Raw genomic sequence first — 19,400 nt, 5'->3', positions numbered from 1 at the left:
TATTAAAATAAGTATGAATTTTATTTTCGTTAAACTTAATTTCTAAGTATTTTTTAAAATATTAGAAAAATAAATAAGAAAATATATTAAATAAATAAATAAGTCAAATTCATGGTAAATTCAAAATACAAGTGACAACAAGTCAAAAATCTTATTGCAATGAATTTATAATAGTCAAATGTCCAATTTTCTCTCTAACTTTAAACCACATATTCAGAATTCTTTTTTGCCTGGATTAATAGTACATATATACGACTTTATTTCATACAACAATTAACACAACAATTAATAGAGTATTATTCAGTTAAAATAAAATTGAGAGAAAATACGAATTTTAAAACATTATTAACCACACCAATTAAATATTATAAAAGGAACCATCCTAAAGAATAAAAATTAAAATATTTATAAATTATCAACACAAAATTTAAAATATGTACGATACATGTTGTCAATTGTTTATGTAATATTTTACGATACTATAAGTGCTTTGCATCGTAACATCTAGTTTAATTTTTTATTTTTAACTTTGTTAAAAAAATAATCAAGTGAATAGCCTTCGTGTATTATTTCATAGAAAACACTAGTATCAAACAACATCACTCTTTTTAGCTTTAATAACTAAAAGGGAAATATCATAGTCAAAACTCTTCCGTTAGTCCAATACGTCTCTACTTCATTTTCAGTGTGTCTTTCACTGTGCAATAAGCATAGATCACAAGAATGGGAGAAACAACTTTATTGAATGTATTTTAACTTTTATTGAAATAACCCTCAATTTCCTCTTTGCGATTGAGCTAAGATTCTTGATAAATGCAGCATACGATCCACATAAATTTTATTAATATTGCAATGAACTATTTGGGAGAATTTTTATCAATAAATTCATTATTTTTAAGGTAAAATTCAAATAGTTCCTTTGTCTATTTTTTTATCACTTACCTCTCTTGTAGTTTTTTTTATTATTATATTTGATAATTTTACTTGGCTTGATGTAAGTGAATTTATTATTTATATTATTTATTTTATTATAAAATTAAAAATTTGTTTATTTTAAGCCAAGTAACAAATCATTTATTTCGAGCCAATTAAAATTCAAAATAATAATATGAATAAAACACACACAAGAAAGATAAGTAATAAAAATTTGATAAGGGAGATACATGAACTTTACGATAATAAACTCATTGATAAAAAAATAATCACAATAAAAATTATAAGGAGAAGTAATGAAATCGTATACTTATTGTTTACAAGGAAAAATAGATAGTTTATACATTTTTTTAACCGAATTTAGGTAGATTTGGATGACAAAAACAGAAAAATAACTGATAAAAAAAATTAAAAGATAAATAATTGTAATGCAAACTATAGAAGATGTATTTAACAGTGATGAGGTAATTAGTTAGAGGTTAAGAAGGAAACTGGCCGGTGTGTGCAACATCTTACGTAGAATAATATTTCACACCATTTAAATTATAGGATAAACAAAAGTTAAACAATACTGCTATGGGTTAGGTGCGTTTGTGACACGCGCACAATTTCTTTCTCTCTCTCTGCTAGGGGCTAGGGCTTTGAAGATGTCGTCCATGGATGATGCCAACGGTGCTTCTTCGGCGATCTCTCCCGATTCTTTTGAAAGTTTGCGAAGAAGTGTCAAAAGATCTAAGGATTGGGAGAAGTTTTCTCCATACTCAATGAATAGAGGAACAAGTTTAGGTTAAATCTCAAACACACCTCCTAAAAATCTCAGAACCTTTCTCGATGCTTTACGAAAGGATAAATGCCTTACGGGGGTTGATTCTTCATGGATGAGCAAAGCGATAGAAGAAAATGTGTTCCACTAGACCCGTCAAAGGGATAGATTTCTGATTGGGGATTCCAAACCATCTTCGAGGAAGATGGCTCCATCAGAATAAGGTGCTAAGGGAAAGCAAAACAGAGGATGAGAAGCCCTTAGAAGAATGCATTGATAGTGAAACTCTTAAACAAGAAAGTTGGTGTCATGTTCATAAAGAATAAACTTGAAAGTCTATAGGCTAAGTCAGGGTCGATTGTGGTAGTTGGTCTGGGCAATGACTTTTTCTCTGTCAAGTTCGCCAGTGTAGAAGATCTTAACCTAGCTCTAACAGGAGGACCCTGGCTGCTGTTTGGTCATTATCTAGCTATCAGGAAGTGGGAACCCTGTTTCAACCCTCTCAAGGCTAACAACATCTATAGAGTTGCTGCTTGGATTCGCCTCCCTGCTTGAACCATTTAGGAAATTTAATAGGGAAAATTATCAAAGTTGACAAAGCTACTTTGAACGGTGATAGAGGAGAATTCGCTGGAGTTTGTGTTGACTTAGATCTCTCCAAACCTTTGAGAGGAGTAGAAGAAGATGTCTTTAAAGTAGAATACGAAGGTCTCTTCCTAATCTGCCTCAACTATGGTCACAACGCTGACAATTGCCTAGACTGTGCCAAGCCTGTGCATGTCAGTAATACTCCTGTTAATAGTGAGACTGAGGTGGAGAATCCTATGACAATTTAGGGAGTTGGCCCCTGGATGGTAGTCCAAAAATGATAACCAAAGTCCCAAGTAGCTGTTAAAAATGGGGGAGTTGCTGGTAGGGCTTTTGGTGATAACATTATTACTAACACTAGCAGACCATTCTCTTCGAAGACAAAATCTTGAAAAGGAAAAGGGAGCAATCCTAGGAAAGACCGAAATCAGAAGCCCACTTTGGGTGCTAGTATTCCTAACCCCAAAGGGAATAAGAACAAATGTCTTCTTCTGCTCGTGTTGTTAAACCTGCCCCTGTGCATAGCAAGAAAGCTCATGTCCTTGCTGAACAAGGGATTAAAAGCCAAAAAATAGAGACTAAATCAGCCTTTGTCTTCAATTCTGTTGTGGTCAGTCCTGGTCTACAGGCCAAGGCTATGACCAAGTCCCATTCTCCCTCATTGAGAAAGAATTTTGACCAAGGCAGAGGACCAAGCTCTAGCCTTGCTGCTCAGAATATCTCTCTGGTTGGACCTGATCTTATGGAAAAAGAGTGTTCTGCGCCCTCTGTTTTGGTTCCCTTTGGTAAGAAGGAATACATAATGTCTCCTTCTAATTTAGGTTTGAATAACCAAGAAGTTTTAACCCCCAATAAGGATATCATGATGTCTGTTCTCCCAAATTTAACCAAGGAAGCTATTGTAGGTATGGAGACAGAGAATTGTGAGGTTGAAATAAACTTTGATCACATGATGGAGAGTAACCAGGAACTCAACAATCCTGGGTCTGTTTCAATTTCCTAATGAATTGCCTAGTGTGGAATTGTAGGGGTGCTGCAAAAAAACCCTTCTAAACAACACTTTGCAATTTCTTTTGGAAACACAAGATTGGTCTGGTTGCCATTTTGGAACTTAGAATCAGTGGCATGATGGCTCAAAAAAAGATCAAGCAGATTGGCTTTAAAATTTCAGTGATTGGGGAAGTTGTTGGCTCCTCTGGTGGTATTTGGATTCTCTAGAAGGAAGATTGTTGCTCTATTACTTTCATTGAAAAATCTAATCAGTTTGTTCACGTCACATGTTATCCCAAATCAGGGCCTTCTTTTCTCTTAACTATTGTTTATGTCAGCCCGAGGAAGGATGTGTGTCATGCTCTTCGGTTAGATCTTATCAAAATTGGTGGGACTGTTGTGGGTCTTTGGTTGATGATGGGTGATTTCAATGCAATTACTTCAGCCAAGGAAAAGAAAGGTGGTGCTCCTATTAATCTAAGTAGATGCTCTAAGTTTTCTTCGGTTTTAAGTGACTGCAATGTCCTTTGTATTGGCTGTAGAGGTTCTAAGTTCACTTGGAGAGGCCCTAAATGGCTTAGTCTCAATAGAGTCTTCAAAAGACTGGACCTCGTGTGCACTAATGCAGATTGGAGAATCATATTTGACGAAGCATACGTCAGAACACTGCCTCGCCTTAATTATGACCACAACCCCCTCCTCCTCTCTCTTTTTCCTTTGGTGGACAACTGGAAAGATATACCTTTCATATTCCAAGCAACTTGGGAAGAGTATTCTTCCTTCCCCCACTTTCTCAAAGATGTTCGGTGCCCGGATCTCAACATTAATCTTAGTCTTGTTAATCTGGTTGATCCGTTGAAATCCTGGAACAATAGAGTGTTCGGCTGCATTCAGCTTAGGAAGGATTTCTGATGAACAAGCTTCAAGAGACTTAGCTGAATCTTCTTCACCTTCGAATGATGATAACTCTGTCTTGGAAAAAGCCCTGCAAGATGAGCTAAATTAGGTCCTTAAACAAGAGGAAGTTTTATGGTTTGAGAAAGCTAGATGCAAGTGGATCGAAGATGGTGACCGGAACATAAGCTTTCATTATACCACAACTATCATTAGGAGAGCTAGAAACAAAATTCTGGAGCTGAAAATGATGAAGGCCACTTTGTTAGAGAGGAAGTTATCCTTCTTAACCGTATTCACTCCGTCTATATGACACTTTTTATTGAAGACACTCCCTGCAGACCTTGGACCACCACTAAGAACAACTGGCCAGCGATTGGGAACAGTGTTTTGGATGGTATGAAGAAGAATATCTCTGACGCTGAAATTAAAGAAGCTTATTTCACTATGGGAGCTCTCAAAGCTCCGGTGCCGAATGGTTTTCCAGCTTTTTTCTTCCAAAACAAATTAGACTGTAGTGGAAAAACAAGTTTGTGATTGTGTGAGATAGGTTTGGAACAACCCTGCTGAGATCAAAGACCTCAATAAGACCTATCTGTTTAATTCCATTGCTCTTTATTTTGTCCTCTACAAAGGCATTAGCAAGATAATTGTGAGCAAGCTAAAACCCCTCCTTCAGAAGTTAATCTCCCTCTTCCAAGTCAATTTTGTTCCCAATCGGCAAATCCAAGACAATATAATCATTGCCCAGGAGATGATACACTCCATGATCAGGATGAAAGGTAAAATAGGCTTCTTTGCTATCAAAATAGACCTTGAGAAGACCTATGACCATATTTCTTGGAGCTTCATTCATAAAGTGCTATCTGATATCAATCTTCCCGAGCTCTTGATCAATCTTATCATACATTGCATCTCATCTTCTAAGTTAGAAGTTCTTTGGAATGGTGCTAAGTCTGGATTCATCTTCCCTAGTAAGAGGTCTTAGACAAAGGGATCCCATTTCCCCTTATATTTTTGTCCTCTGCATGGAAAAAATGTCTCATATAATAGCCGATGCAGTGGAGAGGAAAGATTAGAGGCCTGTGACAGTGGGTAAAAAGAGTCCTAGCATATCTCATCTTTTTGCGGATGATTTATAAGAAAAAAAGAAATAGAAGAATAATAAATCAACATATTTAGTATTATTTTTCTTTTATTTTTTCCCCTAAGTTTATCTTTTTCTTTTTCATTTCAATATAATTGTATGAGTAATTGTAAATCTAATCGAAGTCTCTTTGTGCTATGCAATGATTTCTAATTAAAAAACCACTAAATTTAAAGCTATATCTTTTAACCACTTTCTTAGACATCAACAATATAATTAACTTTATCTTAATTTCACCTGTCAAGAGATTAATAAATACGCCAAAATTAATAAGGTGAAACACCAAATTTACATGAAAAATCTAATTGGAAAAAATCGTGAGCAAGAGTATAGAAGATCTTCACTAAATGGAAGAAATTACAACATCTCTTTAATTACAAGGAGAGAACAATATTACTCTCTCTTGAATTAAGAGAATACACCATACTCTTAAAAAATACTCACAAGACACTATATATTTTTCTGAGTTTGGGATGATCGAAAGTGAAGAAAATAATATCTATTTATAGGCGAATTCTTTCCACGTTTAATTTGCGTTTCTGTGTTGAACCCGTGTTGCATCGCTCCTCCCCATTCTTTCTGCAACTTTCTGCAGTTGCAAAACATCCAAAGCCACTAAATGAATAATGGTAAGAGATTTGTTTCATGGAAAAACAAAAGCCGCCAAAAAGTAGCTTTAACTTTTCGTCACTTTATTCTACCAAAATTCTAATTGATCAATCCAACAGATACTGAGCTTGATCATACATGATCCAACCTGATGTGAATGAAATCTAAAATGAGTATGTGACAGGATCTCATGAGAGATATTGTGGGATGGTCCCCAGACAAACTACTTAACTACTTCACTTATTCACACTTCCATTTACACGCACGTGACAATATTGCCCAACTACTAAACATTCAGAGAGTAATTTTTGGCCCAAGATGGAGCACTTCTGCTTCTAGCTGATTTCTTCAATGTAACAACATTTCTATCCACCGGATAGAACAATAACTAAAGGGAAAAAAACATAGACAAACTCCTCCATTAGTCCGTTACATTTCTTCTTCATTTTCAGTGTGTCTTTCACTGTGAGATAAGCATAGATCACAAGAGTGACATAAACAACTTTATTGAATGCTCTTTAACTTTTATTGAAATAACCCTCAATTAGCTCTTTCACGATTGAGCTAAGATTCATGATAAATGCAGCATACGATCCAGATAAATTTTATTATTGCATTGAATTTATTCTTAGTCAAATAAATTTTATTATTGCATATGATCCAGTATTAAATGCAGCGAGATTTGACGCTGTATCTTCATCCTTGAAATTCCACTTAGCCAAGTAATAATATTGTGGGATTAATACTAAGGGTAAGCAACATGAGAAGGAAAGAATAATCGGATAAAGAAGGAATACGATATTATCCTTATATTTTTTTATTTCTACTTTATTGATTTTTCTTCAACACCAATAGATTATAATTTTAGCTGATTTTCATTTTTGCCTATTTTACCTAAATATTAATTAAGATTATGATATAATAATGTTAAAAAGAAATAAATAAAGTAAATATAAAAAGATAAAAATACTATCCTATCCCGATAGAAAAATGGGTTAAGAGGTGCTCTATGACCTATGGGTGTATATGAAAATCATTCTATTTCCTAGCACTGTTTCAAAAAAAAAAAAAAACAACAATTCTTTTCTATTTCTGTGCCTTGGAACAGTTTTTGAGAAAAAAAAATGTATTTGATAACATGTTCTATTTTTATTCCGAGAATGAGAATTGTGTTTGATAATACAACAAATAATATAATAAAAAATAATTCCTTTTAAATATAAAAAATTTTCGGATCATCACTTTCCTTTTCATATGGTGTGGTTGTGGTGGTGGTGGTGACGGTGAGGGGTGGCATGGTGGTGGTGGCAGTGACATGGTGATGATAGGGGTGGTGGTGGTTGTGATGGCAATGCCTGCGGCGATGGCGGTGGTAATGGTGGCAGCAGCGGTAGTGGTGGGGATGGTGGTGGTGGAGGTGACGGCAGTGACTGCGACAATGGTGGTGGGGATGGTGGTGGTGGAGGTGACGGCAGTGACTGCGACAATGGTGGTGGGGATGGTGGTTGGTGGCGGCAACAATGGTAGCGGTGGCAAGGTGGTGGCTATGGCGGTGGTGTGGTAGGTGACAGTGGTGATGGTGGCGGCAGGTGGTAGTGGTGGCGATGGCGTGGTGCTGGTAGTGGCGGGGGTGGCGTAATGGTGGCAGTGGTGGTGGTTGGTGGCGGCAGCGGCGGCGATGGTGATGGTAGTGGTTGCGGCAATGGTAGTGGTGATTGGTGACAATGGTAGTTATGGTAGCGGTGGCGTCGTGGTGGTGGTGATGGCGGTGGCGGTGACGACAATGGTTGCGATGATGATTGTGGTGGTTGATGGAAATAGTGGTGGTGACGGTGACGGTGACGGTGATAGTGGTTGAGGTGGTGACGGTGACATGGTGCTAGTGATGGGTGAAGATGGTGAAGATGGTGGCGGTGGCATCATGGTGGTGGGGGGTGGTGACGACGACACTAGTTGTACGATGGCGGCGACAACGATGGGGCGTTGGTCGTGTCGGGATGATGGTGGAGGTGGAGAGTGATTGAGAGAGATAAGTGTTTCTCATTTTGTGCCCGGAAACAAAAAAAAACAGAAATTTTCTAATTCTTTTTTGTTGTTCTCCGGCACAAAAATTAAACTGGTTCATCCTGGAAACAAAAAAATAAATCGATTTTACCAAATGAGTTTTCTATCCATTTCTGTTCTCGGAAATAGAAATTTAAAAAAAAAACTTGATTCCGGAAAGGTTGTCATGCACACCATATATGTTTATGAGAGGCTGGATGATTAGTTGGGCACTATTGGAGTATGTATGAAATAAACCTTTTGGCCTTCCACGCGGCACTTGATGGCAAGCAATGGAATAATTTTTTCTTTTTTTATCACCTAATTATTTCTTTAAGACGAATTGGTCCCTCAAATATTTTAATAAGCTTTAACTCTTTGAGCAGCTGATTATAAAATTAATTTTGAATTAGAAATTTTTCACAGTCAAATACATTTAGTAAAAATAGAACCGAAATTATTTTCTTACTCTAGTCAGTTCATGAAAAGCACAGACTCATTGATTTTTTAAAATTGTGCGTGTCCGACACGGATACGCTCCGATACGCGGTCAATATTTTGGGACACGTGGTCAACTCTCGGACACGCTCTGACACGTTTTTTCGACACGCAGTTAACTTTTTCTGATACGTGGTCAACGCTCGGACACATTTTTTTTTAGTCTTAATTTTATTTTATTAACTAAAAATAAAATAAAAAATCATTTATAAATCAATTTTTTCTGTTATGAAATTTGACATGAAAAATTAACAAGGTACGAAAAATTATTTTTGTTTATATTTATGTTATGAAATTTGAATATTTGATTGGTTATATGATTTATTATGGACTGTTATATCTATTAAATATAAATTATATTATATATATATAAAATATTATTTAATATTAAAACGTGTCGAAATATGCCATTTTTTAGAATTAAAATGTCGACATATCATGTTATGTTCCATGTTGTATGTCAGTATCCAGCATCATAAGTCAGTTGTACATTGCGCAATTGAGCTGGGTTGCACTAAGTACCTTAGCTTACATTCCTACAACAGTGTTTTCTTTTTTACATCTCAATATATTTCTTAATAGGGTAAAGTTAAGATACGCCGCATGTGATGTGTTATATAATTATTTATTCATCTAATTTTTTATTTATCTTTTTATAGTTTAAATTCACGTAAACGTTGTTACGAAATTGTATAAAATATTTAATTTACTTATTACTTACTTCTTTTCTAATTTCTTTTATCAATAAGTTCATGGAAAATTCAAATATTTCCATCCTCAACTTTTATCATTTACCTCTTTTGTAGTTTTTTTATTATTATATTTGATAATTTTACTTGACTGGATATTAGTAGATTTATTATTTAATTATTATAAAATTACAAATTTGTTTATTTTAAGCCAAGTAACAAATCTATTTATTTTTTTACCAAAAAAAAAACAAATCTATTTATTTCAAGCAAATTAAAATTTAAAATAATAACAATGCATAAAAAACACACAAGAAAGATAAGTAATAAAAACTTGATAAGGGAGATATTTGAACTTTACGGTGATTAATGATATACTTATAGATAAAAAAATCACAATAAAAAATTATAACGAGAAGTAAGTAATCAAATGATAGACTTATTGTTCACGAGGAAAAATAGATAGTTTATACATTTTTTTAAGGGTAATGTTTTCCTCCTTTCACATGACGCAAATAATTTTCTCACAGACACATAAAATTGGGCCATCAATTCTTTTACATTTCTTTTATTTTAAAAATAATGGCCCTCACAATTAATTGTCTCTAACTCTCTATGATATAACCTAAGAATTTTTCTACAACGTAATATTGGTTTTTCCCTTCTTTTTTTAACCGTGTTTAAGTAGATTTTGATGAAAAAAATAAAGAAATAACAAAAAAAGAAATAAAAGATAAATAGTTGTAGTGCAAACTATAGAAGAGGTATTTAATAGTGATGAGGAAGTTTAAACCTATTGTCAGAATTTTTTATTTACTCTTAAATAAATGAGCAGTACATGCCATTTTATATTCTATTCAAAATTCTGACTATCTTTCTCTAAGCATTAAACTTTGGGAAGTGGAGGAGGCTTTCTAATCTTAGTTGTTTGCTCAAATGAATAAGCAATTTCTATCAGCTTTGGCTCTGAACCTTTCAAACCTCCAAAGCATATTCCAAATGGCACACTCTCTTTATATCCTGCTGGAACAATTACTCCAGGATAACCTCCAATAGCAAGTATCTGACTGAAGTTTGAAAAAGGTATCACCACCGCATCAAGTTTATTTCTTATCATTAGTTTCTCAAATCCATTTTTTGACAATCTAGTCATGTTTGATAATGCTTGATTCAGTGTTTTCCCAATTCCATTTGTCGACTGAGCTCGCAGCATGAGATCTTGACCGTACTCAACAAGTTTCTCCTGTAATTTCCATACCACTGTTAAGTTGGTATTATTCATGTTAACCATGAACAAATAAACAAAAATGGCCTTTCTCACATACTTACCAATTTTGGGTGATTTTTATTGAAGGCTATCACATCGGCCAAGCTTCTCACTGGGGAGGCAACTAAACCTCTAAGGTATGCGTTCAAGGATAATTTAAATTCAAATGCCAAAGCAATACTTTCACTCGTACCACTAAGAATTTCATTCATGTTATCTATCTCCAAATTGTCAACCAAAACTGCACCCTTTTTCCTGAGTTGGAAGGAAGCATATGAGACAGACTAAAGCTTCATTAGCAATATTAGTTGACACAAGTAGTAATTTTCATTACCTTAATGTTTTTAGGTGTAGCTTAAAAGTTTCATCCAGAAAAGTATGACCCCCAAAGTTGTAGAAATATCTCACTACTCCTAATCTCTTTCCTCTTAGCCCATCTTCCTTTAGAAATCGAGTATAGCCACCTTTGGGAACATACTTTGATGCTTTAATTGTTGCCTCATCATTAGTGTCCATGCCAGCAATAGTTTCAAGAACATAAGCAGCATCTGACACAGTCCTGCAAATTGGTCTGTACCATTCCACCCAATGTTACACATTTGTTGTAGCAAGAAAGACTATCAAGGTTGTGGAAATTGTTCTTGCACAAGGAGTTGATATATAGAAAATGAGCCATTGCAATAGACTTACCCAACTGAGTCTTGTCTTGGGCTGATTGGAACTACCCCTGCTCTACTAGTGAGACCAAGTGTTGGCTTGATGCCCACTACGGAGTTATACTCAGAAGGGCATAAAATGGAGCCATCAGTCTCAGAACCAAGGGACACTGCCACCAAATTTGTTGCAACAGATATTGCTGATCCGCTACTGGACCCACAGGGATCACCCATTGTGTATGGATTCTGCAGAACACATATCACATGGTTAACTCTTGAATTTTTACAACCATTCACGTCAAGGTGTATGTATAGTCATGCAGCTATTCTCTATAATATATGGCCTATCAATTAGGTAAATGCTGAGTAGCATCCAAATATACCAGAATAAGTAGTCAACTGTACAAAAATTATGTTAACTTCATAGCATTTGATGTATAAATATATCAAAGATTACTATTGGCATAACAAATACATCAAGGTTAAGAATAACATGCTACGAGAAAAAAATTTAAACGGTAGATAGATGTGACTAGAAAAGCAAGACCAAGCTCAGATTAAGAACAACACTTAAATTACCTTTCCTTGACCACCTCTGGCATTCCAACCACTGGGTGCTCCATTCGCCCTGTAATGTGACCACTCGCTGAGGGTGGCCTTTCCTAATATGATAGCCCCAGCTTTTCTTAACTTGGTAACTACACCTGCGTCTCTTGGCACCACAGAGCCTAGCAGTGCATAAGAGCCTGCTGTGGTGTTCATCTTATCCTTTGTTGCAATGTTATCCTTAAGCAAAATGGGTATTCCATGCAAGCCTGAAAGAGACCCTGGTGCCTTAGCCTTTCTCTCTTGGTCAGCTCTGTCTGCTTGTGCTAGTGCATCTGGGTTCACCTCCAACACCCCTTTAAGAACTGGGTTTTGGGTTTGTATTTGTTTAAGGTAGAACTCAACAAGTTGCCTAGAGGTTAATTGGTTTCTTTGGAAAGCAAGTTGGAGATCATGCACAGTTGCCTCCTCTAATGAGAACCCCTTTGCCGAGGAAGTTGATATCAAAGAAGAGAATGTACTGACAACTATGATCAGAAAAAGGAATTGAAAAAAAGAGAAACCATATAGTGTAGTGGAAGCCATGAGAACACCCGCTTATCTTCAAGTAACTGTGTTCTGTGCTGTGCCATTCTTAAACACAGTGTGTGTATTTATATGCTGCTCAATCATTACAGTGGACAAAAATAAAATATCTAGTACTACTCAAACGTGGTTCACAGGTTCCGCACCATCCAACTTCTACAGTGGGTGAGGTGTCCACAACTCCACAATCAAATGTTAACATGACAGGCAAGAAAGTGTATCCATTATCCAAGCTATGACTACATATCCATTAATGGTTGGGACGAACAGCAACAGCAACATGGGAAGCAACGAAGAATTGGGCCCGAGACATGCTCTATATACTTGTCATATACTTGATTGATTGGGCACTATTGGAATACGTGTCTACTTGGAGAACATCTTTACGGGTAATGTAGCTGTAAAAAACTTTGGGATATACCACCCTAAAAGTTAAAAGAGTGAGAGTGTCTAAGGCCTTATAAACTCTACATTAATTGTTCATACAACTATATATCTCAACACGCCCCCTCACACGAGTCTACATGTGCTAAGAAACGCCAAGAGAAAGTGGGGGGCGGCGAGGCTATGATACCATGTAAAGAACCTTGGTATACACCACCCCAAAAGCTAGCTCTCCACCTCAAAAGCTAGCTCAAAGGGTGGGAGTGCCCAAGGCCTTATAAACTCCGCATTAGTTGCTCGTACAACTAATGTGGGACTATATATCTCAACAGTAGCCATATTTAGGGATGCTCATCAACCTATCCAAACCGATTCAAACCACGGTGACCGAACCGAAAAACCGATAACAAAATAAACTGAAAAATCAATAACCGAATAAATCGAAAACCGAAAAAAAAACTGCAAATTTTAATTGATTGAATCAGTTTTGTTTTCGGATTCGTTGATGAAAATCGATCCAATCCAAACCGATTCAATATATTAATTCCCATCTACCTACTTGGAATTTTTCCCAATCATAATCCAAAAATTTCTAAACTCAAGACTCATTAACCCATCAACTAACCCAATAAAAAATCTAGTCACATCTCATCAACAAGATTTTATCCATGTAGAGCTTCATATCTCATTGTCCAAAAAAAAATTATATTATCATTTACTGATTCTTTTGTATTTCAAAATAATAATAATTACAAAGTCAATATATACAAAAGATGTTATTTGCACAATAATTATGAAACAAATTTTAGGATTTTCAAAAAAAACGAAACCGATCCAATCCAAACCGAAAAAAATTGGATTGGATCGGATCAGATTTAAAAAAAATTCAAACCGAATAAATGATTACATGATCAAACCGAAGGAATTGGATCGTTTCGGATAATTTTTGCTTCCAAAACCGATCCAATCCAGACCGCAAACACCCCTAGTCATTCGGAGTGTTGGGATTGCGTATCACTCTTGTTCAAAATAAAATTATAAATTATATATTTTAAGAAATATATAATTATAATATTATTATTTTTTCTCTTTTCAATAAATATGTCAATTGATGTATTATGCTTTATTAGTAAGGCATCGTAAAATAGGTATCGTAATATATTAAATTTTTTCGTACCCGAGGCTTTCCTCGCGACACATGATGCCAAGCATTGGAATAAACCTCTCTCATTATTTACGTATGCCTTTCTATTAGAAATTGTTATATATTTTTTAATTGGTGTCTCTACATATTGGGGAATAATCAAGAACATCGGTGAGGTAATTAGTCAGAGGTTAGTTAGAAATTGTCATACTTTTTTGTTAATTGGTGTCTCTACATATTGGGGAATAATAACATTATAATATCATAGTTGAAACTTGAAAGTGAATAAGAATTGAGAATTTTTCTCTCACTAAAAGATAAGAACTTTTGTTGTTGACTCAATTAAAGACAGTATTGTTTGGAAGGAATCCACAATTATGGTATATGTAGCTATGTTGCATCGACACGGAGCACGAGATATAACACGACCCAATACATCGATTCGTTAATTTTAAAAAATATTAAATTTTGACACGTTAGGACATGTTTTGATATTATATAATATTTTTAATTTATGTAGTGTATATTATATTTAGTATTCAATAATTTAACAAAAAATAAAGTTAAACTTGTAATATCAATCAAAGAAATCTCAAATGTTTATATTAAATTCAATAAAATGATAATCATAATCTAAAGAATCTAATAGTTGAAATTCAAAATGCAATGCAACGTATTTTTTGAATCTTTGCCGTGAGTATTAGAGTGTTGAAAAATATTGAAGTGTCAATAAAAATTGAAAAATATCGCACACAATACGTGAATTTTTTTAAAATATCGGTGTTTGATGCATATGCGGTGGTTTCCCCGATTGCATTTAGCCTCGAAGCCTGTAGAACTGATTAATTGCCCAAAGTCACTCTTTTACAAGTGATTGATGTTGATACCCAATTGAATGAAATACCACACTGACGGGACACAATCATTACTATTTCAATGAAATATTACTATCCCAAAACTCTTTACAATGGAATGGATTATTCCACTAACGATGAGGGTTCTTTTACTATTGTACCCTTTATTTAATTAAAAATTATTATTATATTTCTGTTTTTAAATTATTTTAAAAATTTAACATTTTTCCCAAACATAATAATAATCTGCTTCAGTTTGATCGTTGAGTATATTTCATAGGTTGAAGCTGATCATATCTTTTATGGCTTTATAATCGAGTATGGACCTGATAATCGAGTATTCCATTAGTTACTGATACTCGAGTATCCTTCCTTCATACACAAGCCTCCCACATTCTCATAAGCACATCAGACATTGGGTTATAAGGAGAGAGGTTAGGAAACAAAGGGGACACTACATTTGAGAATACATTTCTAAGCATAAAAAAATTCTCAGAACAAAAAAAAGGGGGAGATCTCAATAGAGAACAAAAAAGTATACACAACAAATTTTATTTTATTTTTTAAAAAAGAGAGAGAAAAGATCACAACATATAGAGCAGGATACAAAGGGAGAAAGTTGATGATGAAGGTGCATTTGGGAATGTCATGTGAGAGCTTGATTTGAAGAGCAAAGTATCAGGACAGGGGACGTTCATGCTTGAATGACAATGCAAAGGACAACGTGCACATGAATAGATTCTACCAATTGTGTAGCTTGTGATATTTTGGCTATTTTATTCGAGGGAAATATAAGAATTATGTTGCATAGATACTGTTCATTCCTGCAACAAGGATTCGGTTACGTATCTTAAGGATACGGTTTCGTATCCTGATCTTTGTCTGACTTTTTTATTTAAGTGTGGGACCCACACTTGATTTGTGTAGGCAGAAAAATACTTTTGTCACGTGACATGACAAAAAACGAACCCTTTATTCAATGATTATTACTTTGTTTTATTTTTTCCTTTAGAGCACGTCTTTGTGCAGGTGGGCTTTTATCTTGTTTTACTTTTATCAACTATAGAAGTTACTTTATGCACGTTGAAAAAGAAAAAAATTATTCACATGTTACATGAGATAAGTTTTTTCTCCTACACATTCTGTAATAATTGTGTCATATTTTTCTTTTTCTTTTTCTTTTGTTAGGTAGTGGAGCCCATAAATTTATCTCTATAACATGAGATAGCTTATCTCCTTTAATATAATATAAAATCCATTAAAAAACCCAGCAATATACTCGAATACTCCACCTTTGACTCGAGTATATTATTGATAAAAATTCAGATGACAAACAATATTTGAATACTTAATTAATGTACCTGAGTATACATTGTTTGTAAAAAATACTTGAATATGTATTTGAATATATAACTCGGTTAACGATCAAATAGAGATATAGGATTGATATGTTTTGGTACGAGGGTATAATTATAATTTTTATTTTAATCAGGGACACAATGATAAAAAACCGATGAAAAGAAGTCAAATGAGATATCATAATAAAAGATTTTTTTTTCACTTGTATTCTCATTTAATTTATTTTTAATTTATGTGAAACTTTTTGCTCATATTTTAATTTTATTTGAAACATTCTTTTCTAAATGTGAGTTTCAATATCATACATCTCCTCAACGGTAATAAACTCACAATGTTGGAAAAGAAAATATTTTTCCACAAGCCGATTATAAGCAAAAACCAAAACTAAATATAGCATATGAAGAGATTATTAACCCCAAATAAATACAAATTGAATGGCTGGTTATACTCCAAATAAGTGACACATGATATCACCAATAAAAGACTCATTACATGGCTATAAAAAAAAAAAAAAAAAAAGACTCATTACACAACTTTAGTACACCTATATGCCGGCTTTTTCACCCTTTTGCCCCTTATTAATTAATTAATAATTATTTTGTCTCTGATTTGAAACTATCTACCAATCTGTCCCTATTTAATCGACTACCTTACATTTTTAATCGACTAAATGACCAAAACAGGCAAAAATGGCTGTTGGGAGATTTAATCGACTAAATCTCCCTATTTAGTCGACTAAATCTCCCAACAGACAACAAAGGAAAACAAGTCAGTATAATTTTTTAATCGATTAAGTAGGGAGATTTAGTCGATTAAATCTCTCAACAACCATTTAGTCGATTAAAAACTCAAGGTAGTCGATTAAAGAGGGGCAGATTGGTAGATAGTTTCGAATCAGGGGCAAAATGGTTATTAATTAATTAATGAGGAGTAAAATGGTCAAATAACCCCTATATGCCTATTAAATCATAGACTTCGCAAGTCAACCCACATGTCACTTTTTAAAAAATATAATTTAAAAATATATATTAAATGTTAGATTATGGCTGAATTAATTTATGTGAATGACTATTATGTGAAACGAAATATTTTCTTTTGGAGCCATGATACTATTATTTTACTAGAAAGGTTATTTTTTATTTGACAGAAAAGAGATTAACACAAAAATAAAATAAACTTAAGACTATTTTTGGATTTAAATGATAGTATCTACACAAATCAAATTAGATGCTTATGAAATTTTAGTTAAGGGATGCAATTATGTGTTCATTTGAAAATACTTCCATACTTGATATCATTATTTTGTTATATAATAACACTGAAATTATTAATTAATTTTAAAATATGATTTGTATAGTTATGTTAAATGAAATTATTGACTTAAATAGTTCTTTTGTATTTGACTTATTGCTTTATTTTTTTAAACAAAAAATATTTAGATGTTATTAGAAATAAAAGATTAGCATCAATATATTTATTTTTTTGGTGGGTTGACATGTGAATCCAACCGAAAACGGAATTGATTAATATTTTCAACTCACACACCATTGGCGGGTCAACGTGCCCCATCTCGTTTTTTGTGTTGAGACTTGTTTCGTTTTACCCACTCTACATCATACTAGCCTTTGCAAATGGTATAAGAAATCCAAAATCCCTTACAAGGTATGCTTCCACTAATGATTGGATAAGTGACATATCACAATAGATGAGTTTGAGTCGTTTGTGTAAAGAATCATTTCAACCCAAAATCTTATGATGTCAGGTGATGGCCTTTTTAATGCTTTTATTTTATTCTCTAACACACCCCCTCACGAAAGAGTCCTTTAGGCTTGAAGCGTGGATATGGCACAAGCCCATTTTTGGTTTGTCTTGTGGTACACAAGCCAAATTTTTTTGGTCTACCTTGTGTTTTTCTTAATTCCACCTGAAAGTGGGGGCGGTGAGGATCAAACTTGCAACCTTATAGTTACTAAAGCTCTGATACTATGTAAAGAACCATTTAACTCGCAACTTTATGGTCACTTAAGCTCTAATACCATGTAAAAAATCATTTCAACCCAAAACCTTAAGGTGTTAGGTGATGACCTTTTTAATGTTTTTATTTTATTCTCTAATAGTTTGAGGTTTTTTTGACCCTTTTGTCCTTCATTAATTAATTAATAATCATTTTGTCCATTATCCAAAATTATCTATCAATCTTCCCCTCTTTAATCGATTAACTTGAAGATTTAATCGATTAAATAGTCAAAACTGACAAAAATGGTTGACTTGAAGATTTAATAGATTAAATATCCCTTTTAATTGATTTAATCGATTAAAACTTATATTTAATCGATTAAATATCCCAAATGAGCGTGAAAGCATTAATTGAATGAGACAAACACGGTATTGGAGGTTATTTGAATTTTGAATTTTAATTTAATGTAATAGGAGTTGATTGTGATTTGTATTTAATGGGAGCTGATTGTGTCCTATTAAATACAAAATGTAATCAGCTCCTATTAAATACAAAACACAATCAGTTTCTGTTAAATACAAGTCGCAATCAACTTCTATTACATTAAATTCAAAATTCGAATAACCTCCAATACACAAAAAATTGATTGAAGATTCTGCTAAGTATTTTTATGATAAATATGCAAGACGGAAATGGTTCGTTGTTCGCCTTGATCGCTGTCATCGTTCTGAGGTTGACAATAAGATCACTTCGCGCCGTTTATCATGTAATAAGCAAGGTTTTCATGTGAGAAGTACAAATGGAGCCAGACCTGTTCATGTAAATCAATCCAGTTTCCAAGAATTGTTTTTCTTTTCGTGCTATTGCTAAATCAAACCATTAACAATGTTTGGTTATCTATGCTTGTTGATTTGCTTCATATACATGGAATCTACTTTTGATTATGAACGAGATTTGACCTTTGTTGCCTGTTGGAAGATTTAATTGATTAATTTGAAGATTTAATCGATTAAATCTTCAAGTCAATCATTTTTGTCAGTTTTGACCATTTAATCGATTAAATCTTCAAGTTAATCGATTAAAGAATGGCAGATTAGTAGATAGTTTTGAATAAAGGACAAAATAATTATTAATTAATTAATAAAGAATAAAATGGTCAAAAAGCCAACAGTTTGATATCATATATTTACTCAAAACCTTAAGGCATAGATTCTATTTATACAGTTTTTCTCACTTAAATCATTTCTATCTGACGTGGGACTTTTTGTTCACACTTTAATTTCATTTCCAATGTTTTATTTTATTTTCATTAAGGATTATATGTTAGGTAAAATATCACTTTCCTTTGCAAAACATGTACCAGACACCTCTTTAAATGCCTTCACATTTTGTTCCATCAAAAAGTAAAAATTTGAACTAGAATATTTATTCGAAAAATACTTCATTTGATTTTACCTAATGAATTGTTTATAACAATTTTTTATTTTGCTTTGG

General features: G+C 33.7%; 1 protein-coding gene across 2 annotated transcripts; it reads right to left on the bottom strand.

The window, feature by feature from the left end:
- Positions 1-9,938: 9,938 nt before the first annotated feature.
- Positions 9,939-12,230, bottom strand: LOC133307293 (probable amidase At4g34880). Of its 2 annotated transcripts, none has more exons than XM_061507781.1 (5): positions 11,657-12,230; positions 11,112-11,323; positions 10,756-10,992; positions 10,484-10,676; positions 9,939-10,397 (listed from the first exon to the last, which is right to left on the bottom strand). In XM_061507781.1, exons 1-5 carry the CDS (start codon positions 12,206-12,208, stop codon positions 10,041-10,043), a joined length of 1,551 nt encoding a protein of 516 aa, XP_061363765.1. In that variant the 5' UTR covers positions 12,209-12,230; the 3' UTR covers positions 9,939-10,040. The 2 variants fall into 2 exon arrangements, with proteins under 2 accessions (XP_061363765.1, XP_061363766.1); XM_061507782.1 differs by having other exon boundaries at positions 11,112-11,200.
- Between the last annotated feature and the right edge of the window lie 7,170 nt (positions 12,231-19,400).

Source organism: Gastrolobium bilobum, unplaced genomic scaffold, assembly GCF_033153095.1.
Source record: "Gastrolobium bilobum isolate Gb01-03AN ecotype WA unplaced genomic scaffold, APGP_CSIRO_Gbil_v1 utg121, whole genome shotgun sequence".
NCBI classification, from domain to species: domain Eukaryota; kingdom Viridiplantae; phylum Streptophyta; class Magnoliopsida; order Fabales; family Fabaceae; genus Gastrolobium; species Gastrolobium bilobum.
This window is presented reverse-complemented; position numbering and strand designations above follow the sequence as displayed.

Coding starts and splice junctions, on each gene's coding strand:
- LOC133307293 (XM_061507781.1), bottom strand. CDS start 12,208: ATGGCTTCCACTACACTATATGGTTTCTCTTTTTTTCAATTCCTTTTT. Junction 11,324..11,656: donor CCAGAGGTGGTCAAGGAAAG/GTAATTTAAGTG, acceptor TGTGTTCTGCAG/AATCCATACACAATGGGTGA. Junction 10,398..10,483: donor ATAAAAATCACCCAAAATTG/GTAAGTATGTGA, acceptor TGGAAATTACAG/GAGAAACTTGTTGAGTACGG.